The sequence below is a fragment of the Perca flavescens genome, chromosome 3 (assembly GCF_004354835.1).
Source record: "Perca flavescens isolate YP-PL-M2 chromosome 3, PFLA_1.0, whole genome shotgun sequence".
Lineage (NCBI taxonomy): Eukaryota > Metazoa > Chordata > Actinopteri > Perciformes > Percidae > Perca > Perca flavescens.
In genome coordinates, this window is record NC_041333.1 from 26,101,414 (window position 1) to 26,128,529 (window position 27,116).

At 39.2% G+C, this 27,116-nt stretch overlaps 3 protein-coding genes across 6 annotated transcripts; all 3 read left to right on the top strand.

Moving 5' to 3' along the window:
* Positions 1-3,115: 3,115 nt before the first annotated feature.
* LOC114552397 (von Willebrand factor A domain-containing protein 5A) lies at positions 3,116-13,921 on the top strand. 4 transcript variants are annotated; one of them, XM_028573141.1, is made up of 20 exons: positions 3,116-3,479; positions 4,101-4,181; positions 5,043-5,245; positions 5,338-5,560; positions 6,694-6,869; positions 6,973-7,087; positions 7,197-7,345; positions 7,436-7,524; positions 7,614-7,758; positions 7,975-8,054; positions 8,821-8,935; positions 9,052-9,210; positions 9,341-9,444; positions 10,185-10,405; positions 10,776-10,814; positions 11,596-11,667; positions 12,193-12,253; positions 13,167-13,321; positions 13,500-13,623; positions 13,718-13,921. In XM_028573141.1, the coding sequence occupies exons 2-20, from the start codon at positions 4,136-4,138 to the stop codon at positions 13,887-13,889; spliced, it is 2,448 nt and encodes an 815-aa protein (XP_028428942.1). In that variant the 5' UTR covers positions 3,116-3,479; positions 4,101-4,135; the 3' UTR covers positions 13,890-13,921. The 4 variants fall into 4 exon arrangements, with proteins under 4 accessions (XP_028428942.1, XP_028428943.1, XP_028428944.1 ...); XM_028573142.1 differs by having other exon boundaries at positions 3,117-3,479; positions 12,167-12,262; positions 13,718-13,885; XM_028573143.1 differs by having other exon boundaries at positions 3,117-3,479; positions 12,167-12,253; positions 13,718-13,885.
* A 3,039-nt stretch (positions 13,922-16,960) lies between these two features.
* Positions 16,961-19,393, top strand: LOC114552902 (von Willebrand factor A domain-containing protein 5A). Its single transcript, XM_028573995.1, has 6 exons — positions 16,961-17,003; positions 17,245-17,393; positions 17,887-18,174; positions 18,269-18,491; positions 18,884-19,050; positions 19,377-19,393. The coding sequence occupies exons 1-6, from the start codon at positions 16,961-16,963 to the stop codon at positions 19,383-19,385; spliced, it is 879 nt and encodes a 292-aa protein (XP_028429796.1). The 3' UTR covers positions 19,386-19,393.
* Positions 19,394-21,783: 2,390 nt separating this feature from the next.
* LOC114552311 (G2/M phase-specific E3 ubiquitin-protein ligase-like) lies at positions 21,784-25,141 on the top strand. The gene is made up of 3 exons (XM_028573001.1): positions 21,784-21,876; positions 24,354-24,568; positions 24,698-25,141. Exons 1-3 carry the CDS (start codon positions 21,785-21,787, stop codon positions 24,877-24,879), a joined length of 489 nt encoding a protein of 162 aa, XP_028428802.1. The 5' UTR covers position 21,784; the 3' UTR covers positions 24,880-25,141.
* Positions 25,142-27,116: the final 1,975 nt, after the last annotated feature.

Below are 27,116 nucleotides of genomic sequence, written 5' to 3' on the forward strand. Positions count from 1 at the left end.
ATCTTTATTCAGATACAATACATGGTTTTTGTTCTCATAGTCTGTGCTTTCACAGAGGGTAGAAAGAAACAAAGCATGAGGCCTATAAACAACGGCTCCTTCTACTCTGCCAGCCCCCATTCAGCAAAGCAGTTTTAATTGATTGGCGTGGTCTCTTAAATTGAGAGCACAATTACTCTTCCTTTCACTCATTCTGCAGGAGTGATGCAATATCTAAAACTTATACACTGACTATTAATAAAATGTTTATTGTTTCACATTCCTAATAGGTAGAACTTGTGTAGTGTAATTCACCTTAGGTACATGCTCAACCACTTCTGCTTAGATTGCCCTTTAACACAAGAGGCTTGTAAGTAAAGTGTATAGACCTTAGGTTCATATCATTTTCATCACAATGCAATGTCAACTACATAGGAAAGTGCAAACAATTTTGTTCACCAAGACTTTAGTGTAAAAAGAGCGTATGATTCATTTTTTTTTATTAATTAGCAACTACAAACTTTGCTCAAAGATTCGCTTTCTGCAAAAAATAAAAAATGTTCTTACCTTAGTTCATCATGGTAGACTTTTTCTCTTTATATTTTGTTCAGACACCACAGCTTTCAGCAGAGACGTTGCAATCCTGTATGTGCAGAACACCACGCATATATGTACAAAACACCACACCACTTCATATGACCTCGTAGACTATTACCACAACCTGTCAGAGGAGGAAACTGCACAGTCTCACAGCATTTCTGTCTGTGTAACAAAATTATTATTGAGTCTTCTTGTCTGTCCTTGGGCTCTTGTCTCTTGTCAGCTCCTCAAAAATAACAAGAGTTGAGAGAACGCTAAGAAGCTGAGTGGGTGCTTCTTAGCGTTTGGGGCACACCATGAGGCAGAAGACATCTCGTCATAGCTCCCCTACAGCCTTGTGCCCCTCCTTGCCCCCCATTATTGCGCGGTGCATTGATTCACCACAATAGGGCTGCATATATTACCAGCCAGGGTGTTCAGCTTAGGCCTTCCCCAACCCCCCTGTCTTCCATCCATCACTCTCTCTTTTCCTCACAAAACCAAAAAACTGCTTTTCACAACAGTAAACGCAACAACCCCTTCCTCTTTCCCTAGTTACACACATTTCTAACGGCAATGCAAAGAATGGCATCAGTTGCTAGCCAACGCTAGGCACACTGTTGAACTTCAGTTTGTTGGAGTGAATGTTGTTAAAGAAGAAGTGAATGATCTGGATTTTTTTTGGCTTTGGCCTTCTGGTGTTTCAGGGTTTGGTTCTGGTATTTTGGTATTATTCTGGTTTCTCTGGTTGTATTAGGCCTATGTGTTTCAAATATTTCATTCTGTTTTAGTTAAGGATTGAAAGAGAAACAAACAAAGAGACAAGGAGAACGTTTTGATGCAGAACATGTTTTTTCCATGGTATACACTACCGGTCAATAGTTTTAGAACACCCCAATTTTTCCAGGTTTTTATTGAAATTCATGCAGTTCAATGTCTTATTGTACTCTGAAATTAGAGAATAGAACAATTGAACAATTTAAGTTAAAAAAGAAATCATGGAATCAATTTATAAACCAAAATGTATTCTAAATTTTTGACTCATCAAAGTAGCCCCCTTTGGCAGATATAACAGCTGAACACACTCGTGGCATTCTTTCTACAAAGGAAATCAAATATTCTTCAGAAAGTTCTTCGTAACTCTGTTGCAGAAGTTCCCATAAATGTGTGGCACTTGTAGGTTGCTTTGCTTTCACTTTTCTGTACAATTCATCCCAAACCAGCTCAATGGGGTTTAAGTCTGGTGACTGTGGCTACTCCATGTTTTTAAGCTTACCATCTTGTTCTTTTTTGCTAAGGTAGTTCTGGCATAGCTTGGACTTATGTTTTGGGTCATTATCTTGCTGTAGGATGAACCCCTGACCAACTAGGTGCATACCAGAGGGTACTGCATGGCGCTGCAAAATGCTGTGGTAGCCGTTTTGGTTCAGGGTGCCATTCACTCTGTACAAATCACCGACCCTGGATCCAGCAAAACAGCCCCAGACCATCATGCTTCCTCCTCCATGTTTGACAGTTGATGTCACACACTGAGGAACCATCCTTTCGCCTACTCAACGGTGTACAAAAATCTGCGTGATGAACCGAAGATTTCAAATTTTGATTCATCAGTCCATAACACCTTCTTCCAGTCTTCAGTAGTCCATTGACGATGTTTATTGGCCCAGGCAAGCCTCTTTTTCTTATTCTGACGTCTTAGCAATGGCTTTCTTGCTGGAACTCGACCTATCAAACCTGCAGCTCGAAGTCTTCTCTTTACAGTTGAAACTGAGACTTGCTTATTACGACCACTATTAAGCTGTGCTTGAAGCTGTTGTCCTGTGAGCCACCTATCACGCAAGCTGTTGACTCTCAGAAACTTGTCTTTTGATTCTGTTGTGGCTTTGGGTCTGCCAGACCTCTTCCTGTCAGAGTTTCCCCCACTTTCTAAGTGCCTGTTGATGGTAAAGAATACTGTACTCACTGACACCTTGACTTTCTTCGCAATTTCTCTGTAGGAAAGACCAACATTCTTAAGTGTTATGATGGTCTGTCTCTCTTCCATTGTTAATTGTCTTTTTCCCGCCATTTTTATAGCAACACACTACTTTCTGCAGTATAATACTGTTCAAATAATGCTCACGAGGGTACGGTACTACAGTGTGTTCCAACAATCAATTTTTTTGTTTTTAACCTCAGGCAGTTCACCACTTACCTTTGTACCATGTCAAGCTATTCATTGGACTTGAACTGCTAAAAGTTTTAATAAAAAACTAAAAACATTCTAAAACTTTTGACCGGTAGTGTATTTCATTGCAAACCACAGAAGGTCTGCCAGGTTTTTGTATTCATCTGATGAGCAATTCAGTCAGTGAAAGTAGATCACAGAATCACAGGACCACAAAGCCAGGGAGGGATGTTTAGACAGTGTACAATGCATGCAGGGGAATTACTGTTTTCTGCTAAACCTCCCAATTTACTGGAAGCCAGCTGCAGGTGAGGTTAGGGCATGCTTCCTGTTCCTGTTGTACTTTCTCACATTGGTTTTGCTGCAGACAGATTCTCATGACCCACCACAACGCACGCACAAATGACAAGAGGCCTACTACTTTGCTCAGCCGGAGGAAGAGTTCCTGCCAGAAATCTGTCTGTACTGATGAAGCTGGTTATGATCTCTGATTTACTTTTTCAACACCTTTTTTCTCTAAATTCTTTAAATTTTAACTGAATTTTAAGTGTTCAGATTTCCAGATGAAGACTACCAGATCAGATTGCAAATGCAGACTAAAAAAAGTAGAACAAAATGAGAAAACAGGGCAGGTCTTGCCTAGAAGCATAACCTGTAGGCGTGGCTTTGGATCGACAGCATATCCGCAACCAGAAACACTGGATTTCCCACTCCGGACGCTTCCTGCTCAGAGTGCACTTTTTTTTCCGCAAAGGTAGGTACTCTGTACTGTTTTCATGATTGGAATATAGATTTAAAACAGTAGACTGTATGAAGTATAACCTTTAGGATGCTTATTGTGTCAAACCCGGTGTTAAACAGGTGTATGCAACTCCAACAGTAGGCTATGGTTCATATTTTTTTTCCTGTCCCAGGCGTACACCTGTGTGGCGTTCAGCACCGGCATTACGGAGGCTATCAAAACGCTTATTTAAACTGTAGTCTGGATCAACGGATACATTTCCAAGATAAACCATTAGTCTGCATCATTTATTCACACCCAAATACTAATGAGTCATAGCTAAGAGGTTATAATAAATCATAACCTATAATACATTATTAGAACCTCTTTGGTAATAACCTACTGTGGATGTTATACAGTTTGTAAGTTAAAATGTAGGTTACATTTGACGTAATGTGGTGTTATTCCTTAATTCTACTGAGCTCCTGTGATTCATTTCATTGGCTAATTTGGAAAGCATAACTCATGTATGAACAATCTTTTTGTATTAAAGGATGATTTTAGGAAACTAATACATATTAGATTTCATTATAACATGAACAATGGTTGCTTTGCTTGCTGGAGTTTAATCGAACTTTACAATTGTTTTTACAGCAATAACTACTGAAAGTGTAACCTGTTAACCAGGCATGATGATGAACTGCTGTGGTCTGGTCACTTCCAAAAAGGAACCAGGTACAGAGCTGTTAGAATATTATTATTATTATTATTATTATTATTATTATTATTATTATTATTATTAAACTATTAGGCTACATTATGTTTTAGTCACGCAAAAGTTTTTTTTTTTTTTAAGATTTCTGTACGTGGATTGATTGTGGGTGTGAATATATTGGCTTCTATGTGCTGATGCAAAAGTGTGTGTGGGCTGAAAGGAGTGGCAGAAAGGGGCTTTTTCAAACATTTTAAAGGTCCCATGACATGGTGCTCTTTGGATGCTTTTATATAGGCCTTAGTGGTCCCCTAATACTGTATCTGAAGTCTCTTTCCCAAAATTCAGCCTTGGTGCAAAATTACAGCCACTAGAGTCAGTCCCACAAGGAGCTTTCCTTTGTATGTGCCATTTCTGTGTCTGTAGTTATTGAGGAGGAAAGAGGGGGGGCAAGGTGGAGGATGGGGATGTGGCCTTGACCAACTGCCACTTTGCTCGTTTGAAAGCCATGATGTCTCTCTCTCTCTCATGGTTGGGCCAAATTTTCTGGGCGGGCAAAGCAGAGAAAGGGGATCGGCCCATCTGCGCTTTCATTTTCTCAAAGGCAGAGCAGGATACCCAGGGCTCGGTTTACACCTATCGCCATTTCTAGCCACTGTGGGACCATAGGCAGGCTGGGGGAACGCATATTAATGTTAAAAAACCTCATAAAGTGAAATTTTCATGGCATGGGACCCTCTAAAAAAATTGAATATACTATTTACACATTTATGCTAAAAGGGAAAGTTTGTATCATAAACCATTTGTAAATACTGTCACCCACATAACACAAATAAGTTTTTACAGTCTGTGTTTCATTGTGTTTCCTTCTGTTTCTTGATCAGTTCCTCTGAAGAGTGTGGAGGTGGAGCTGGAGGTGAGGGACCATGTGGCTACAGTGGTCTCCACTCTGAACTATGAGAACAAGGAGGACAAACCACTGGAGGCTGTTTTTGTCTTCCCTCTGCCTGGAGATGCTGCTGTCTGTCACTTCAGTGCTAAGATTGGACAGACAGAGATTGTAGCTGAGGTGAAGGAGAAACAGAAGGTGAGCTGGACAGTAAAGACTTACTCACTACAATGGAGCCTAAAAACAGAGCAAACAGTAAATGTTACCCACATGTGCCATCTGTTCTACAGGCTCGTGAGGAGTATGATGACGCGTTGAGCTCTGGTCAGCAGGCCTTCCTGTTGGAGGAGAGTGATCAGAGTCCAGATATATTCTCTCTGAGTGTGGGCAGTCTGCGTCCAGGAGAGAGCGCCTCCATCAGGCTGGAGTACGTCACTGAGCTGGCTGTGCAGGCTGATGAAGGGCTGAGGTTTTGTCTGCCTGCTGTGCTCAACCCTCGCTACCAACCTCAGGGTAGGAAACCCAGGCAGCCCACACTTTTTCAGTTTAGTGCACACCACACTTGCCAACGTAAAGGCTTTATTGCAACAGTCACACACCTTGTTACAACAGAGCACTTGCCCAGCAAGAGCTGCTTTAAAAAAACATCTAACACTCATTCCTTGCATTTCTGTTAACTTCAGTGGCTTGAAAGAGTTTTGAGATGAAAAGTGTGTTCACACTGACTCCTAGTGTTTCCATACAAATATACATTGGGCTTTGTTTGAAATTGAGATGAAGGGCTGAATTTTTTATATTTATAGCCTTACCAAAGGCGTGGCTCAAGGAAACGAAATGTCAGTCAGTCGGTCGGACATTTTGAACAGACATTCATGTCCCCCTCAGACTATACCAGCAGGTTGACATTTTTGGCTTTAAGTGAAATGTCTTCAAAACTATTGGATGAATTGCCATCCATGAATTGGTACAGATATCCATGGTGCCCAGAAGATGAAACTGAATGTCTTTGGTGATCCACCGTTTTTTCCTCGAGCGCCACCAGCAGGTGAAACTTTCTTCATTAGTTTGTAATGGTTTATGGTTTATGACCAAATAATACTAGAAAGACTAGAAGGCCACTTGGAGAGCGAAGACCTCCACCAAGGCCACAAAAGCAAAAAAAATGTTTCATGAAAATCGGGACAGTAGTTTTTCCATTATCCTGCTGACAAACAAACCTAACCGAAAACATAACCTTCTGAGAGAATGGCATTTCCCTCAGCCTCAGATGTACTTTGTGTTAGTTAGTAAATGTTGGCATGCTAACCCACTGCACTAAGATCTTTAAAATGGTAAACATTACTAAACTGTCAGCATGTTAGCATTGTCATTATTAGCATTTTAGCATGCTACCATTAGGATTCATCTTAAAGCACCACTGTACTGCTCACAAAGCAGCATGCATGGCTGTAGACCCTAAGTGTTGTATTAGTTTAGCTATTATTTAGTATAGGTATTTTTTTCTTTTGACTATAGACAGTTTGACAGTAAAACATGGGGAGAGAGGTCCCTGTCTGGAATCGAACATTGGGGTTATGTGACATGCTCTGTACCGAACCATTCGGCTACCAAGGCTCCAGATTATAGCATTTCTAATTTGTTCACAGGGAGTGGAGGTAGTGGAGGTGGCAACGTTCAGGTGACCTCTGTTCCAGCCTCTCTGGTGCCCTACAGTCTGTCTTTCTCTGCCCGAGTGTCCTCTCCTCGTCCAGTCTCTAAAGTAGAGTCCAACTGTCCCCTGGACGCTCTCCAGTACCTCAACACAGAGCAGACCCAGGCTACGGTAGGTAGAGGGCTGATGTCTCTGCTGTGTGATTATTCCTCAATATTGAAAGCAAGAATTATCACTTTATTTTGTATTTATGAGTGTGTTTTGTGAACTGCAGGTCAAATTGGCTGCATTTCACAAGTTTGACAGAGATGTTGAACTGCTGATTTATTACAAAGATGCCCACCAGCCCACTGCTGTGGTGGAGGCAGGACAGGCCTCTGCTAAGCCTGGTGAGACTGTTTATTATTTTTATCTTCCAACGGATACGTTACATATGTTGGAATAAATAATTAAAAGACAGATCTATGGTCATTTTTCTGTCTCTCCTCTGTGTCACAGGCTCTCTGATGGGTGATCCAGTGGTGATGCTGAGCCTGTACCCTGAGTTCCCCCAGGCTGTGATGTCTTCAGTCGCCTCATGTGGAGAGTTTGTGTTCTTACTGGATCGATCTGGCAGTATGGCAGGGTCCCGTATAAAGAGTGCCAGGGTATTCATTATGTGTTAGTTCTGTCATTAAATCATTTACAGTATCCCTCTGACACAGTGGCCTTCACTATGTTTTCTCTCTTCCCTTAAGGAAACTCTGCTGCTCCTGTTGAAGAGCTTACCAATGGGCTGCTATTTCAACATCTACAGCTTTGGGTCCTGCCATGAAAACATCTTCCCGTAAGTCACTCGCTCATGACACTCAGTTCATCAAATTCATTCCTGTTTTAGGTGTTAATACTTGTATATGTATGTGTGTGTGGTGGCAGTAAGAGTGTGGAGTACAGCCAGAAGACCATGGAAGAGGCTCTGAAAAAAGTTGAAGAGATGCAAGCTAATCTGGGAGGAACAGAGATCCTTGAGCCCCTCAAACACATTTACAGCCAGCCCTGCATTCCCAGTCAACCTAGACAAGTAACACACACACACACACACACACACAACACCATGCCATTCAGTCAGAACTACTGACTCATACCGTCTGTTCTATGTTTCAGGTTCACTCTTACCACACCTTGATCTTTACACTTTACCAATAAAACCACTTGTGTTACAGAACTTTCAACACATGCTGAATAGTTCTAGGTATGATGTCATGTAACTTAGTGATATGTAAACTCTCCTCCCTAGCTATTTGTCTTTACTGACGGAGCGGTGTGCAACACCAAAGAAGTTATAAATCTGGTGAGGAAGAATTCAGGTTCCCACAGGTAAAACCTCAAACACATTAATCACAACAAACACCCACAGAATTCCCACAATATGTCTCATGTTCTAATGCTTTATGTATTTAAAGTGGCTTTATGGAACTTTTAGTTTGTGTTGATTCTAATGATCGCTTTGGAAAAATGAGGTAGTGTTTTTACCACACGTGCTGTCGTAAACATCTTTTCTTTACGGTGCTGTATTGTCCACTGTATATTACTGAGTTAGCATTACAGGGAGGTCATGTAGTTGTGATGAATGTTTTGCTCAGACAGAAAATCATTAATTTACATTATTGCATAAGCCTACTTTGGATGTTTTGTGAGCTAAACCGGGTATCACTGTCATTGCAAAAGCAATAAGAGATTGTTGTAGCAACCAACGTAATAATAACTTAGATTAATATAGCGCATTTAATGAAACCCACAGACGCTTTACACAAGTAATGTGACAAGGGGACAAGGGAACAGAAAATAGTAGGCCAAGACAAACATGGTATAAAAGGAATAAAATATCCGTGCTAAATGGAAGGGGGACGTAATTTAATCTAGGCTACTGAAGTAAAACCACATTGCGCATTGTAGAGTTATTTTATCAATGAAATAGACATATTACATACCTGAGGGGCAATTCGGGGTGGGTTTTGAATAATTTCCAATACCATAATTAGCTCCATCTGTTAAAAGCCCAGACCATTGTATGAAAAATGACAGAAAAAAAAAAAAAAAAAAGTTACATATAGTCACTTTAAACAAAACTACTGTATTGTAGGTGTTTCTCTTTTGGGATTGGAGAAGGGGCCAGCTCTGCTCTTATCAACGGGTTGGCCAAGGAAGGAGGAGGTCACGCTCAGTTCATCACAGATACTGACAGGATGCAACCCAAAGTAAGAATTACATTAAACACAATAAAGCTGTCAAATTAAACAATGCAAAGGGAAATTTATACTCAGAAATCATTGTTGCAGTACCTTAAAACAACAGTGTACATACTCATCATCAGGTGATGCAGTCGCTGCGTTTTGCTCTGCATCCAACTGTGGTGGACATCTCATTTAAGTGGGATTTGCCAAAGGGAGTGTCTGTCACTGCTCTCTCTCCACCAATCACAGCACTTTTCCAGGGTCAAAGGTCACTGGTTTATGCCCAGCTCACTGGACAGGTAAGAGCAGCACCACTCATAGTGAAATACCTCTTTGGATAGATGTGTCAGGTTTGAAACATTTGAATGAGAGTGATTTGAATGTAATTATGATAGTAAGAGTTTTCCAACACTGTGATCACTTTCTCAGAGTTCAGAGGCAGCGGAGGGCTGTGTGACGGTGAAGTACAGCCTGGCAGGTCGTCCCTCTCAGAACCAGCTCCACTTCAGTCTCAAACCTGCAGAGGACACTGGGTAAAGAAGGTTTTGGTCACACAGCACTGCTGTAAATTGGATCCTAACCTTACAAATGTTAAGTTTAATGTATATATTTAGATCAAAAAAATAAAACTGTAGCAAATAAAAAACGACAACATGACACTATTTTTGAAAATATTTTTTTTTGTTCTTTGTGCTGCTGCACACTTTAACCAAAATGGCAGATGCCACGACCAACTTGCACTTGTTGCGCTCGCACGTTTAAAATGGGGTCCACAGGTTACTTAAAGTATTTCTTTTTCTCTAGGAATCAAAGTGTCTATGGTAACCTTAAATCTCTGAATACTTGGATAACCGAACTCTTGACAGAATACACATATGGAGCTTGTTTTCACTACTGACCTGGCTGACAGGCTTTTAGTTTAGCTGAGGCCTTCTGTGTGGAGTTTTCTCTGGGTGCTATTGTTTTCACTCACTGACATGCAGGTTATATGGCTTCTTAAGATTGGCTGTAGGTGTGATTGGTTTCCTGTACATGATATCATTGCCCTGGCTGCACCCTGCTTCTCACCCAGTGTGTGCTGGGTTAGGCTCCATCTCTCTAGGATCCTAAACATGATATGCTGGTATAGATAACGGATCAATGGAAAAATTAGTACTGTTACTATAATATGGCAAATCTCTGTGTATATGTGATTACATGTACAAAGAAGTTCAGCCTTTGGCTGACAATAAAGTTGTATCGTATCGTTCGTACATCTCTCTTCTGTATGCAGATTACCGGTCCACAGGTTGGCTGCTCGGACTCTGATTCGCTCTCTGGAGATGGAGGAGAGAGAGAGCAGAGGAGTGCAAGAGGAAGGAGTGAAGAAAAAGGTGGTGGAGCTCAGTGTCCAATCAGGAGTGAGCAGTGCCTTCACTGCCTTCGTTGCTGTCAACAAAGGAGACGGCGAGGTGCTTCAAGGACCTCTGGTGGTCAGAAATGTTCCAACACCCAGTGAGTATTTCCACAAAAAAATTTTACCATCTACTAAAGAAATATTATACTGTAGCTGACTATGAATAATAGTGTACAGACACATGATGATGTACTGCTTTAACATAAAAAAAAAAATCTTTGATCTAGCATTTGGTCTTTGCTCACAGCGTGTGAATATTTTTTTAACTGCTTGTTGTGAGTCATTGTAAAAAGCTATCAATCAATCCGCTGAAAGAAGTCTGGATAATGTATCAGCTGTGGCCAAAAAAAGCATGTTTTAAATGTGTAACACCAATTGAGCCACGGTGAAACATTTTTTCGTGTATATGGTTGAAATGACAATAAAACACACTTGTTGAGTTGATCGTCTCACTGTCTCTCTGTAAAGGGCGGGCGTGGCTTGGGAGTGGCCTCATACAGCAGCAAAGTAAGTGCATTCTGGGATTTGGTGTCTTTCATCCATATGAGCCAAAAACACATTTACTGTCTTATCTTGGCCTAGAAGGCACCAATTTTTTCACATTTCTACTACATAAGTGACCCAATTTAAAGATATATTCAGCTTTCCAGCGGTGAAATTTCCCTTTAACATTGATAAATAGGAGATGATTAATGTTGGCGTATGCAGCAATCATCTTTGTTACTGGTTGCATAACATTAAATATATTAAGAATTAAAAGTGTGGGTTGGCAAAATGATACTGAAATCACAAAATGTACTCAAAATCTAGTATACTACAGATGCATTTTTAAAGTTGCTTTATTCACAACAACATAAGGCCCATAACCAGTAATGCCTAATGACTAAATGTTCCAACACCCAGTGAGTATTTCCACACAAAAAGATTCCCTCTACTAAGGAGATACTATACTGTAGCTGACTATGAATAATAGTGTAGAGACACATGATGATGTACTGCTTTAACATACAAAAAATCATTGATCATTTGAAAATCTACAAATCAGTTGAATTTGATTTGGAGTTGAGAGCTAGCATTTGTTCTTCGCTCACAGTGTGTTTGGACATATGTACATATGTTCCCATGTACTTTTGAGATATTTTGATATATTTGAAAGACCTGAATATTTTGCTTGTTGTGAGTCATTGTAAAAAGCTCAGAAACCAGTGGTTTTGTATAGATTTTGTATTACTAAGTCTCTTGTCTTGATCTCATATTCTTTTTTTCTTTTTCTTTTTAAATCTCTAAGGTTGTAGTATGGGTAGGTCTGTTCAGTCCTGTCCTATGCCTATGATGGCTATGGCGCCCACCTGTCCTACTGGTAAGAATATTAAGTAACAAGCTGAATGGCAGTGTAACACACATCTGTGTATTTCTATAGATCTAGTTAATGGATGTGATTAAACAAAACCCAGTAACACTTTATTATAATAGTACATTAATTATCATGAATACATGCATGAAAAAGCATGAATTAATCTTCATAGATGATTCATAGATAAATATATAGTTAAAGTGATAGGCTAAAAAAACATTTTAACAAAAAAAATCTTTGATCATTTGCAAATCTACAAATCAGTTTACACAATTTGATTTGGAGTTGAGAGCTAGCATTTGTTCTTCGCGCACAGCGTGTTTGCACATCTGTACACATGTTCCCATGTACTTTTGAGATATTTTGAATATTTGAAAGACCTGAATATATTTTTAACTGCTTGTTGTGAGTCATTGTAAAAAGCTCAGAAACCAGTGGTTTTGTTTAGAGTTTTTGTTACTAAGTCTCATGTCTTGACCTCATACTCTTTTTTTAAATCTCTAAGGTTGTAGTATGCGTTTGTCTTCTCAGTCCAGTCCTCCTGGTATGTCTATGATGGCTATGGCGCATTCTTTTCTATCCTATCGTCCTGGTAAGAATAGTAAGTAAAAAGCTGAATGGCAGTGTAACATACATCTGTGTATTTCTATAGATATAGTTAATGGATGTGATTAAAACAAAACCCAGTAACACTTTATAATAGTACATGAATTATCATGAATACATGCATGACGTGATGCATGGAAAAGCATGAATTCATGCATGTAGTACTTCATGAAGTATCAGTAATGTACAGGGATTAATAGTACATCATGCATGACTAAATATTTGAATATTTAGTCATGCATGACTGTGTACTTACACTTTTTTTCATCCAGTGCCTTTTTATCCAGTCAAACTTTGTATATGTCCAATACTTTGATTAATGATCAAATACCTGCAAAACTAAACTATATAAAGCCTCAGCTTAGTCCGTACAGTACTTACTGTTTATGGCTTAGTACATCAGCATTTTAACATTGTCACTGTGTGCATGTTAACAAATACAGTTTAGTACAGACTCACACCGCTGCTAGCAGGACTGTAGACTCTTTTTTTTTTTTTTTTTTTTTGTTCCTGTCTGGTTCTTTATTAATTATCTGCAAAATTATCAAAGTCAAGACAGAAAAAACGTGGTAACTTATTTATTTAATTTGTTAGTCAGACATGCAATGTTTTAGTTATAGTGGCACTATAAACCTAATTTATGCAAGAAAACCATTTAAGAATGTTTAATGTTTAATATTCAATAAACAACAATCTAACAATCAAGGTGAATACAGCCAGATTCAATATAGGGAGCAACAATGTAATTTTAAGACATGAATTGGCATGCTAACCTGGATAACACTAACTCACATTTCTGTGTTGTTCTCTGTTGTGTAGTAATTCACTTAAATATGTTGAGTTGCAATAAATTTAGTATAAAAAGTCACAAAGATGATCTTTATTTTTGACTTTGATAGTCTCAGAAAGCTGTTTGCCCAAGCAGCCACCCAGAGACCCTTTGCTGCAGCTGGTCTCCCTCCAGAAGGCGTCTGGCTGCTGGGTGCTGGATCCAGCTCTGGCTTCTGCACTGGGAAAGACCAGCGAGGAGGTGGAAAAGCCCAAGCTTGCATCAGTGGGTTATTGTCAAATATATAATAACATAAAGTATTAAATAAATAATTTTGTATGTGGAAGTATTTAAGTGTCTTATTATGTTGTGGGAAGTAAGATTTTTCCTTTTTGCTGTCTCTTGTTTTCTTCTCTTTGAATTTGTTTGTGTTTTTTATTTATTTTTTTATTGGGTGAATTAGGTGAATCAGGAAGTATGGGCCACCATTCTGGCTCTGATCTGGCTCCATGGTTTCAAGATGGATGCTCAGGAAGAGTGGGAGCTTCTGGCTATGAAGGCTGTGTCATGGCTCCGTGCCCAGAATGGTAATAACCAGAATCATAAGTGTTTATCTGTTGTTTTAAACAGGGTGTGCTGGTTAAAATCAGCCGTTTTTTCTTCTTTTGTCTTTTCTTTCAGCCCCATGTGTGACAGAGTGTGTGGAAGCTGCAAATGCTCTGTTGGGGTTCAATGTGCAGAAAGACGCCCTGGGACTCTGAGATTTTCATTAGATCAGCTTCTCTTCAGGATTGAAGCAGATTTACTCGATCCAAGATTTTGTTTTGAACATTGTACCATACTATTTACCTAGCAACAATTAAATATTGTTCTTTTATGTTTTTCTATTTGGTGTTTTCCTTGTTTTAATGTGCATTAGTCTTTTGATTGTGTACCTATTTTGGTACCGATAAATAGGGCTGTAACAATTATTACTTAATTGTCTAATTGTCAAATTTTTTACATAATCACAGTTTCTTTGTTTAACCACAACAAATTGCATACATTAGCTAAGGTCTTAAGGTCTATGATAGGTAATTGTTGATTTGGTTTAGATATGCCAAATTGCAATTATTTAAGTGATTATTGGGTGGACTATATATTTTATATATTAGTTCAATTGTAAATTGTTGGCACTTGACCCTATTCACGTTCATAGCAACAAAAATGATAAGGGGGGATAGAGTTAGAAAACCTGTTTTAATGAAGAGGTGTGGTTTACTTCATAAGCTGTGAACTTGTGTTACTACATCATCTGGGTCACATGACACTGATATAACCAAAATATGTTTGAAAAGGTGATTAATACTATAAATTATTTTAAATTTGACTGAAATAGACAATTATATTGTTAATCGCAATCATTTCTCAGACAATGAATTGTACAGCAAACCTACGCTCTAGCTACCGACATTATCCCACGTATTACTCAGCTACCTAGAGACTAGATATCGTCTTAAATTTTGGATATCGTAATATGACATAAGTTAAGTGTTGTCTTTTCCTAGTTTTAAAGGCTGCATTACAGTAAAGTGATGTACTTCTCTGAACTTACCAGACTGTTTTCTAGCTGTTCTATTATTTGCCTTTTCCCCACTTAGACATTACATCCACATTACTGATGATTATTTATCTAAAATCTAAGTGTTAAGATGTTTTGTTAAAGCACCAATTGTCAACCCTAGAATATTGCCGCACCATCGATATCGAGGTATTTGGTCAAGAATATCGTGATATCTGATTTTCTCCATATCGCCCAGCCCTACTACCTACCGAATCAATTATTTGACAGAAAATATTGATTTATAAATATTTGTATTGTTTAAAAGCGATTGTAGCCTATTGCTTCCGCTAAAAAAGGCTATAAAAATACTCGTTAATTCCGTCACTATGATTGGAACCAGTCCATAGCAACATAAACTCTGTAACGTTAGCTTATTAGCATTATAATTCACAACATTTCTGTTGATGGTGAAGTGAGACCAAAAAGAAAAAACATGATCAAGTTTCACGAAGAGACTGACTGGCTGATAATTTAAAGCTTCAAATCTAAATAAAGTTACCCAAAGAGCCATACTTTTCCCCCCCAGAGACTGCAATACACATTGCACCTTACATTTTGAAATTGTTAGAACAATCCCCTCATTGAAAATTGCAACTTTGAAACTTTAAAGTAGTGGGGCCATATTTTGCCTGTGGGCGGTGCTTGATAAAAAGCTCATAATGTAGGCTATCCAAAATGAAGAATGCTCTTCTTTTCAGAAGCACTAATGTGTATAATAGGATTTTGATAAAGTGGCATTTCCATCCATCCATCCATTTGGATTCTTGGTAATGCGTGAAAAAAAAAAAAGTACCCTATTAAATTCAGCAGGACAGTTTATTCCATAAGGCATTCTTCAATTTGTGGAAGAATTATTATCATCACTTCTTTAATTTTTACATGTAGGCTGTACAGGATAAACGTTCGTGTCTCCAGTCACACAACATTCAAATGTGTTGGTAAGCAGAGCTGGTGCTGATCTGTCCAGTAATTTAGTATTGCAATTCCAATTACTTTGGCGGGCTACCAAGAGCCAAATTTAACAAAGAATGTTCAAATTTAAAGCAGCAGATGCCAAGATAACCTTTTTAGTCCCTAGTATGGGTAAAACCCACAAAACACCAGCTTTTACAATTCCCACTATGCAACTCAGTGTTTTTCTTATGCTAAAATCTCCTTCAGAGCCACTAAAGACATTATATAGCTCTTTTCACAGGGCCAGTATTGTTCTAAAAAAATATCAGATTCTTTTGTTTTTATGACTAATTAACCCTGGTACATGTAAACAGCTTTTTCTGTTTCAGGTTATTTCAGCCTGTCTGCAGGACGTGCTGCCTGCCACCAGCTGGGAAGGTTAAGCGCTCTGAATCAGCGCCAGGCAGGGGAGCCAGCACAGAAACACCCCATTTGAGTGTGTCAGCACATTCAATGCAAAATGGGCGCCCTAGCATCAGCATTACATGGGAACTCGTCTCACCAGATTAAGCAGGAAAACGTGACTGGAAAGAGCTGTGTCCACAGTCCCATAGAAGGACAGCAGCGTGTGTTCCACTTTTCTATTTCACACACAAACACATGCATGCGCCCACGCACACACACACACACACACACACACACACACACACACACACACACACACACACACACACACACACACACACAAAGTGTCAGAGGTGTGACAAAGAGGAGCAGCCCTCCACCCATCCTCCTTTGTGAATATTTATTGCTTATTTGCTAACAGCTGATACATTAACCAGTGTTTTTTCTGCGGAGTGACTGATGTCCTCCTGAGTGATCGGATCTGCGTCCATTGCAATGCTCTGCTATACATGGCAATGGTCTGTAATGCTTATCAGTGGTCTGTTATACAGAATTAGCAGACCGCAGAATGCCGTGATTGACCAATCAGAATCAAGCATTCAACCAAGCTGTTTAATAATATTGATTACTGTTACATTAGCCCATATGTATTGATTGATACAGTAGATTACAGGATGTGGAGAGAGATTTTATATATTAGATTACTTGGTGCAGTAACCTGACACAAAATAATTATATTATAATTTTGGTGGGATTGTTATAGTTCTTTGTAGTTTTTTCTCACATTAAGTCCTGTGATCATAGCATGGTTATAATCATACTGGTTATAATGTTTTTATGTGACATTCATGTGAAAATATGTTTATACTTAGTTATAGATGACAATAAATATATAAAAATTTTAGTTTTTATTTCAAACTAATTTTGATTGCTGAAGAACATCCAAAATATAAGTAGTTGTTAGCTTTTATCACTACAGCAGGAAGTCCTCAAATCTTCTTTTTGATTGTTGTACAGCTATGATGGTGAACTGCTGGGGTCTGCTAACTTCCCAGAAGGAACCAGGTACAGAAAGTTAGATTTTCTCCATTACTTGTTTTGTACTCATGTAAACTTGAAATGCAAAGGCTTATGTTAGCTGTAATTGCTATCTGGCACTAATTGTATCCTGCTTTGCATACAGTTAGACAGCGTTTTGAACTATAAGCGTGGTTAACAGGGACACCTCTGGGTTAAAATGCAACAATAGAAGGAAGAACGGACCTTAAGCAGTTGTGTTTCATTGTGTTGCCTTCTGTTTGGTCAGTTCCTCTGAAGAGCGTGGAGGTGGAGCTGGAGGTGAGGGACCATGTGGCTACAGTGGTCTCCACTCTGAACTATGAGAACAAGGAGGACAAACCACTGGAGGCTGTTTTTGTCGTCCCTCTACCAGGTACAAAAGAAACTGACAAAAATGTCAGACTTTCTCCATTACCTTTTTTGTACTTATGTAAACTTGAAATACAACGGCTTATGTTAGCTGTAATTGCTATAGGGCACTAACTTTATCCTGCTTTACATACTTTGCATACTTTTTGACAGCATGTTTAACTATCAGTATGGTTAACAGTGACTACTCAGGGTTACTTATAGTTAGCTATAGATGACCATAATATATTTATTAGTTTTTATAAAACATGAAATTTGATTGCTGATTTGCTGAAGAACGTCATTAGCATTCATCACTACAGCAGGAAGTCCTCAAATCTTCTTGTTGATTGTTGTACAGGTACAATGGTGAACTGCTGGGGTCTGCTAACTTCCCAGGAGAAACCAGGTACGGAGCTGTTAGATTTTCTCCATTACTTTTTTTGTACTCATGTTAGCTGTAATTGCTATTGGGCATTCATTTTATCCTGCTTTGCATACTTTGCAGACAGAGGCATTTAACTATCAGCTTGGTTAACAGGGACACATCTGGGTTAAATGCAACGATTCAAGTAAGAATAGACCTAAGTTGTGTTTCATTGTGTTTCCTTCTGTTTCTTGGTCAGTTCCTCTGAAGAGCGTGGAGGTGGAGCTGGAGGTGAGGGACCATGTGGCTACAGTGGTCTCCACTCTGAACTATGAGAACAAGGAGGACAAACCACTGGAGGCTGTTTTTGTCTTCCCTCTGCCTGGAGATGCTGCTGTCTGTCACTTCAGTGCTAAGATTGGACAGACAGAGATTGTAGCTGAGGTGAAGGAGAAACAGAAGGTGAGCTGGACAGTAAAGACTTACTCACTACAATGGAGCCTAAAAACAGAGCAAACACAGTAAATGTTACTCACATGTGCCATCTGTTCTACAGGCTCGTGAGGAGTATGATGACGCTTTGAGCTCTGGTAGGGAGGTCTTCCTGTTGGAGGAGAGTGATCAGAGTCCAGATATATTCTCTCTGAGTGTGGGCAGTCTGCATCCAGGAGAGAGCGCCTCCATCAGGCTGGAGTACGTCACTGAGCTGGCTGTGCAGGCTGATGAAGGGCTGAGGTTTTCTCTGCCTGCTGTGCTCAACCCTCGCTACCAACCTCGGGGTAGGAAACCCAGCAAACACCGTCATCAGGAATTTAAACAGCTTAGTGCACACCACACCTGCCCATAAGAATTGGTTAAAAAAAGCAATGTCCAATACACTGGCATAACACATCATTTCACAACTTGTTTTACAGGCTGGAAATAGTCTTCCAATAGTGCTGACAGATAGACACTAAAATCAATATTAATATTAAAGAAAAATTGCTTTTTTATATAAATGCTTATGAATGCTGTTCTCTTGTAAACAAACTTTTTTTTGTTTGCACTCAGTGTTTATTACCAAAACAAAATTTAAGATTTTCCCTGGTCATCCACAACTTCTGCTGGACCTAATAGTCTCACTTTGTAATGTATTTTACAGTACTCCTAACTTATCTCATGTTATTTACAGGAAGTGAAGATGTTTGTATCCAGGTGACCTCTGTTCCAGCCTCTCTGGTGCCCTACAGTCTGTCTTTCTCTGCCCGAGTGTCCTCTCCTCGTCCAGTCTCTAAAGTAGAGTCCAACTGTCCCCTGGACGCTCTCCAGTACCTCAACACAGAGCAGACCCAGGCTACGGTAGGTAGAGGGCTGATGTCTCTGCTGTGTGATTCTTCCTCAATACTGAGAACATGATATATCACTTTATTAATATTTATGAGTGTGTTTTGTGAACTGGAGGTCAAGATGGCTGCAGGACACAAGTTTGACAGAGATGTTGAACTGCTGATTTATTACAAAGATGCCCACCAGCCCACTGCTGTGGTGGAGGCAGGACAGGCCTCTGCTAAGCCTGGTGAGACTGTTTATTATCTGCATCTTCCAACTGATACGTTACATATGTTGGAATAAATAATAAAATGCCAGATCTTTGGTCATTTTTCTGTCTCTCCTCTGTGTTATAGGCTCTCTGATGGGTGATCCAGTAGTGATGCTGAGCCTGTACCCTGAGTTCCCCCAGGCTGTGATGTCTTCAGTCGCCTCATGTGGAGAGTTTGTGTTCTTACTGGATCGATCTGGCAGTATGGATGGGTCCCGTATAAAGAGTGCCAGGGTATTCATTATGTGTTAGTTCTGTCATTAAATCATTTACAGTGTCCCTCTGACACAGTGGTCTTCACTATGTTTTCTCTCTTCCCTTAAGGAAACTCTGCTGCTCCTGTTGAAGAGCTTACCAATGGGCTGCTATTTCAACATCTACAGCTTTGGGTCCTGCCATGAACACATCTTCCCGTAAGTAACTCGCTCATGACAATCAGTCCACACAAATATGTATCTCATGTCAGCTCTATCGGTAGACAGATGATTGATATTGGTTGATTCTGCAAAACCATTGATTATATTTAATGTCAATGTTTATGAATGTGTGTGTGTGTGTGTGTGTGTGTGTGTGTGTGTGTGTGTGTGTGTAAGACTGGATGTGAATTCCTAGTTGCTACGTAGTAGATGGTAGTGTTACACAACCATCCACCGTCTGACCTCCTCCATCTGTGTGTTTCTGGTGGCAATAAGAGTGTGGAGTAAGATGAGAAGATCATGCAAAAGGCTCTGAAGAAAGTTAATACAATCAGCGCTGATCTGGGAGGAACGGAGATCCTTGAGCCCCTCAAACACATTTACAGCCAGCCATGCATTCCCAGTCAACTTAGACAAGTAACACACACACACACACACAATTCCTGGGCTTATATACTACTAGTGCGGTGCCCGTTGAAAATGTCCCTGTTTGTAACGGGTCGGTTGCTTGGCCTGTGGTATTGCTGCTTGTAGAATTCTTCAAAACCAAAATGTACCCAAAATTACTTACAGAAGGTCCCCAAACCACTGCATACTACTGACTTACAGTGTAGGCTATGTCTACATCAGAGGCAGACAATGTACTACTGTATTTACCTGATAGAGAACGCTGCAGATTTAAAATGTAATCACAAAATATCACAATGACAATGTGGAGTAATCAGACATTAGCGTCATGGACTCGGTGGCAGTGCGTTACCCACCTGGCCTGTTATGAGAGCTAATCAGCACATATCTGAGTTCATCAACCACCAGAACCGGACTGTTTTTGTCACACGCAGAGAGAGAGAGAGAGAGAGAGAGAGAGAAAAGAAAGAGAGAGAGAGAGAGAGAGAGAGAGAGAGAGAGAGAGAGAGAGAGAGAGAGAGACTACCATGAAAAGCGCTATATAAATAAAATGTATTATTATTATTATTATTATTATTAAAGAGTGCAATATACATGTTTACATATGTTTATTGCAGTGAATAATAATCTAAATACTACTAAGCAGGGCTCTCAAGTGCTTATTAAGCATTTTAGAATGTCACTCTTGCCGCAACTTGAGAGCCCTGATTAAGTGTGGTGAAGCCACATATTTGTTTTTATATTTCTGCAATCTGTGTGATTTGTTTCTGACTTTCATATGAATGTTTAAACCAGGCTTGGTCAGTGCTAAATATACTACCGTGATTAAAGGAGTTAAATAAAAGATGTCATTCATATAAATTCATGCATCACCTAATTTCATCATCACATACAGGCCTGGCCTCCAGGAAAGAACAGTTTGTTTAATATATCTAATCTTGTGTTGTTCATATTATACAATGATTTATTACAGATTATCTGGCCAATGCTGGGTGTCTAAGGCCTTTGAAACGCATAGAAGACTGTCAGTACCCGATCCGTTCCAACTGCACGATCCGTTCTGCGCATGCGCAAGATGTTCGTGCATGTGCTGTGGTACGATGATTTACGACACTACCCGATCTGTTCCCACACTAGCCTCCACCGGGAAGCTAACGTTAGTTTAGCTAATAGCTAATTCACGTTAGTTTAGCTAATAGCTAATTTGGGCGGACCGCTAGGTGATTATAGCGGTCTGCCGTTAGCCTCCACTGGGAAGCTAACGTTACTTTAGCTAACAGCTATTCGGCTAACCGCTAGCTGAGACAGCATGCAAACTTTTAAAAGACCCTCAAAATAAAACTTCAAAACAAACGTTAACATATATAACAGCTGTTACGTCAGTTCTACTTTACTTGTGCTCATTTAAAATACAATCACTCAATACTTGTCTTTATTGTTACTGTAAAGTCTTAATTTTGCTGTAGCCTGCTTTTCCCATTATGTTTGACTTAACGTTATTTTAGACTGAATCTAGCTGTCCGTTCTGCCTGCACGATCCGTTCTGCGCATGCGTTATTTGTCGGCTAGCGGTTAGCCGAATTAGCTGTTAGCTAAACTAACGTTAGCTTGGGTGGAGACTAGCGTGGAACAGATCGGGCAGGTCGTAAAACAGTATTATCATCTGCGCATGCGTGAACATCATGCGCATGCGCAGAACGGATCGGGTACTGTGGAGGATATGTTTCAGCTGGTTCATCGAGTTAGTGGAGCACTTCAAAGGTTTGTGTAACTCCATTTTTTAGCAAACATAATTAACCCTTCTAAGGTGTTCATATTTTTGTTCCACAGCCAATGTTCCCAGGTCTGGTGGACCCACCACATTATTAGGCTTTTAAATCAATACAGCCATAAAAATGTATATAAAAATACTAAACAGAGGTTTACTTAAGCTCAATTACCAATGATAGATCATTTATGGTTCATATTTGCCATTTACTCCTGTTAGATCATATGATCATGATTTTTTGAGTAAACAAGGAAATTCAATTATAAAAAAGGTTAAAAAAATTTTTTTTGATTCATTATCATCAATCATTATCATTATTGGTGCTTATTTCTTAGAACTTTCTTAGAACTTTCTCAGAACAGATGAAAGTACTTGAAATGTAACAATTCTGTAACTTTGTGTGAGAATAGCAGGTACAAAGTTTCATAGCACCTACAATTATTACACTGTAATAATTACACTTGGGTCCAGTAGACCCGAACACCTCATCTGTATTAGTTATGTGTAGGGGGGTGTACCGTGTACACTAATTGAAAATAAGTTATTTTTTATGTTCTTCAAAGAAAATGAGCCAAGGCCAATGAGTTTGAGTTAGAAGAAATAATAAATAGCATCATTTTTATTTTAGCAAACATTTAAAACGGGTCCCACAGACCTGAACACCTTACAAGGGTTAAGAATAATGAAAGATTTTAACATATTTTTAAAAGCCAGTGTACAACCCAGGGCTCGACATTAAGGCTTGTCCGCTTGTCCGGGACAAGTGGATTTTTTGTAGGGCAAGTGGAAGAGAAATTTACTTGCCCCACTGGACAAGTTCAAACTCAAACAAAATAAAATGCCATGTTAGTTCACGTTATGTGCCACTCATTACGTCTATGTTACCGATTTGAAACGATACATTTTTTCCCCCGCAATCCCGGGCAGCGGACCCAGCGGTAGCCGGTCAGCGGGCCGCTAACGTTAGACCCAGCCCGCTGTTCAGCTTGTTTTCTGTAAGCAATGCAGCATGAAAGCACGGCGAACCTGCCGGTGTTAGTTAGCTGACGTTAGCTTGCTAACTCCGCCTTAACGTTACCTCCTCGCCACATCGTTGACAGAAAACGAGAGACCCGGTGCTAATACGGCACCGGTGCCTTAACGACCGTTATCTACCGGACCGAATTGCAACGCAGATTTCGGTGCCACTGAAATGCCTGCGCTTCTCTCTGATGCTCCGAAAACGGACGAGGGAACCTAAACATCGCCGCATGTCACGCTAGTTAACACTACACTTGGCAGCAGGTAACATTAGCCTACCGTTAACTAGCAGCTAGAGTAAACACGGTTAAAATGCTGACAGCTAAACGGTGTAAAAGTTTGTCTGTCTGTATTTCACTGGAGAGGAACGTATGACGTTGTAGCTGCTGTTGTCGGAAAAACACAGATGTTGCTTTCACTTGAAATTGGCCTCGCCATACTCGTGCTGCATTCAAAGTTGTTATAAAATACCCTTTTCCCATCCAGTGGTCGTTTTTGCCCTTCTATAATGTCGTTTTTTTGTGCTCCTTTTTGAAACAAATAAATAAATAACATGCGGATTAAATATCAGGTAATAATCAACTGTACAGTAGCTACAGCTTTTAAAGGATCTCTAAATCAGCCTCTGTTGGGTAGAAATTAGTGAAATTGTATAAAAAAAATAGTTAACACCAACATTTAGTGGCAAAATCCATTGTTATGTCTACAAAATTATTTTAGATATAGTATAAGTTCAAGTTTAATTCACCACTACGTCTGGTCAAAATATTGACTTAGTATCTCAGAATATAAACTAAGAATCTCAAAGTCATGAGAAAAAGTTAAATATTGCTTTAGAATCTCAATATATCGACTTAGTATCTCAATATATTGACTTAGTAACTTAGAATATTGACTAGGAATCTGAAAGTAATGACAAACTTTAAAATACTGACTGCACACCGGCGTACAACATATTACTTTGTACTATGAAGTCTGGAGATCCTTTTTTCTTGTTGAATGGGAAATCTATTGTTGCGACACGTTTGATTCTACTGTTTCAACTGAATTTTATTAATGCTGATAGTGTTTGGATGGTTTCAACAGTTTGTTCGAATTCTGCATTAGCAAAACAATTTTTTTTATAAAATTCTGACTCTTTACGCGGACAAGTGACTTTTGTGCATGGACAAGTGAAACGTAAATGTACTTGTCCGAAGGACAAGTGCCTCAAAAAGTTAATGTCAAGCCCTGCAACCAAACACTCCAAATAAAGGCTTTGTATCATATAAAATGTATCATGTAAAATAACTTAAAGAACATCACGTTTTAGATAGTTGTCAAAGACAAGGCCTTTTTGCATAATCAAAAACACTGAACTGTCTTATAAGTCATCCCTCTCATGTGCTGTGTGATAATTTATCCAATTTGAAAAATGATATTTGTATCTTCTCATGATACATTTTTACAGGTTCAGGGAGGGGATGAAGACCCTTGGTGTTCTTGATGCAATAAGAATGCACCCAGATGCTTTTAGACCACTGTTTTGTCACAAGCCATCCCCACTCACAGCTGATGTACTAGAACAGCTCTTTGAAATTCGACTGTCAGCAGTGGGCAGGAACCAAAGAAGGGCAGAGGAATGTGTGGTTGCATTTTGGAGGGACTACCTGCTGGATGTTGAGGGTAAGTATTATTGCTAGTTATGGAATAAAAATCTTTTCATATGCCCTTCTGTCTGTCTTTGTCTTTCCCTCCTTTTTAAAAGTTTTCTACATGCTAGGTTTAATTTTTTTTTTGGTGTTCTTTGGTCAGAGCAAGAGGGACCCTTCAACTTGGGGGTATCCTGGCCTTTGCGACAGGAGCAGATGATATTCCACCCCTGGGCTTCTCCCCACTACCTTCAGTGGTTTTTCTCCATGAGCTGCACCTCAGACAAGGCCGTCATTTATCCACCGCAAACGCATGCATTAACTGCCTGCGGTTGCCAGTCCTGAAAAAATTTGAGGATTTTAAGGAAACTATGGATTTTGCATTAAAAAACACTCAGGGATTTGGTCAGGAATGACTTCCAAGAACTCCTTAATATACATTATTAAAATCTGTTGCCTGTTGAACTTGACTAAATTGAAGAGGCATCGTTGTCAATAACTCACCATTTCCTAATACATTATTAATGTCTTGTTTAAACAATTGAAAATGGAATAATCATTTGACTAAAAAGGAAACGTTTCACTGGCCTTTTATCAACCTTTATTAATTGCATTGACACTAATGAAGTTGCTCACTGATAGAGTTCACTATAGGCTCAAAAATAATTGAATGCCATGGTTACCGTCATTGGCTAGTGGGTCTACAGTTTCTAGAATTCTGTTCATAACTGTTTAATTGAAAATAAAGTCATTTTCTGGAACAACAACATTGAAGTCTCAAAATGTACTGGGGGTCTTCATTCATTTCAGCATTGTCACTCCTAACTAAAATGTTCTGCATTGCCTCTGCACTGTTGCGCGCAACCTGGAGCGCGAGCCCGTGAAATTAAGGTCCCGTCGGGTTCGGACAAAGATCTTCAGCTCTACACCAAAGCTTCCCTGATTGTCATCCTCTTCAAACTGCTGGTTAATCGAGAGCAAGAAAGAGATCGTCCGAGTATAACCATTGAGCTCAGAAATTTATCTTTCCAAAATAATACTGTCATGTCCCAAATTGTCAGTTTCCCTCACAATTCTCTGAACACACCGCAGTGTATCATTGAAAAAGATAGCAATGTTTTCCTCATTACCATTTACTTCCACAAACAATAACTGACCTTGAAAAAGAAACTAAATAAAATAAGAATAAATGTTTTCGTCCAACAAGGTTGTTTTTGTCCTTAAAGTTTATGCTGCTTGATTTAAATGTTCCTTGTTCCTCTGAGTTGGTGCTAGCTGTACTTTCAAAGCAGCAAGCCCACCAGATAATGATAATTTAAAATGGCCCCTTCAGCCAATGAGGAAGTGAGAATTTAAACTGTCTTCCTGATTGATCAAACCAACTTCCTTTTCAACTATACTCTCTCACATACACTACTATACTCTCTCACACACACTTCTATACTCTCTCACATACACTACTATACTCTCTCACATACTACTATACTCTCTCACACACACTTCTATACTCTCTCACATATACTACTATACTCTCTCACATATACTACTATACTCTCTCACACACACTTCTATACTCTCTCACATATACTACTATACTCTCTCACATACACTACTATACATATACTACTATACTCTCTCACATACACTACTATACTCTCTCACATATACTACTATACTCTCTCACATATACTACTATACTCTCTCACACACACTTCTATACTCTCTCACATATACTACTATACTCTGTCACATAGACTACTATACATATACTATACTCTCTCACATACACTACTATACATATACTATACTCTCTCACATACACTACTATACTCTCACACACACTTCTATACTCTCACACACACTACTATACTCTCTCACATATACTACTATACTCTCTCACACACACTTCTATACTCTCTCACACTACTATACTCTCTCACATATACTACTATACTCTCTCACATACACTACTATACTCTCTCACATAGGGCTGGGCGATATGGTTGAAAACTGTATCACGATATAAGTTTTTCATATCGGTCGATATCGATAATTATTGATATTTTTTATGACCTATTTAAAATAAGGACCAGGAGAAAAATATATTAAATTTAAACATTTTTATTTTAAACTTAACCCTGCTCTGATTATAATCCCCTCAGTTATAAAAGCAGAAATGTCAACACAACCATGGAAAACACTCAAATAATTCAAATGTAAACAAGTCTAAAATTACAATGAACACTTAACAATTATCTCTTAACATTAAGGTGCAAAATTAAAGAATAAGTAAGAAATGCTTAATAAAGTGTCATAAAATGGTGCAAAGTGTTAGCTAAATATAAGAAACCTGAGAAGGAACTATTTTCTGCAGGTTTAGTGCTAGGTTGGTAACCTGGCTTCTGGACAGTGCTCAGCATGTCTGCCTCCGTTATTTCTTTGTAGCGTTTAGTAAGGCGCTGATGCAGAGAACCTCTCCATGGTGGTCTGCTGCTTGTGCCGTGTTGCAGCTGCAGATGTTGTTGGACGTTGATGGCGAATACGGCTGTGCTCCAAAGTGTGAGCGCGGCTAAAGTGGTAAA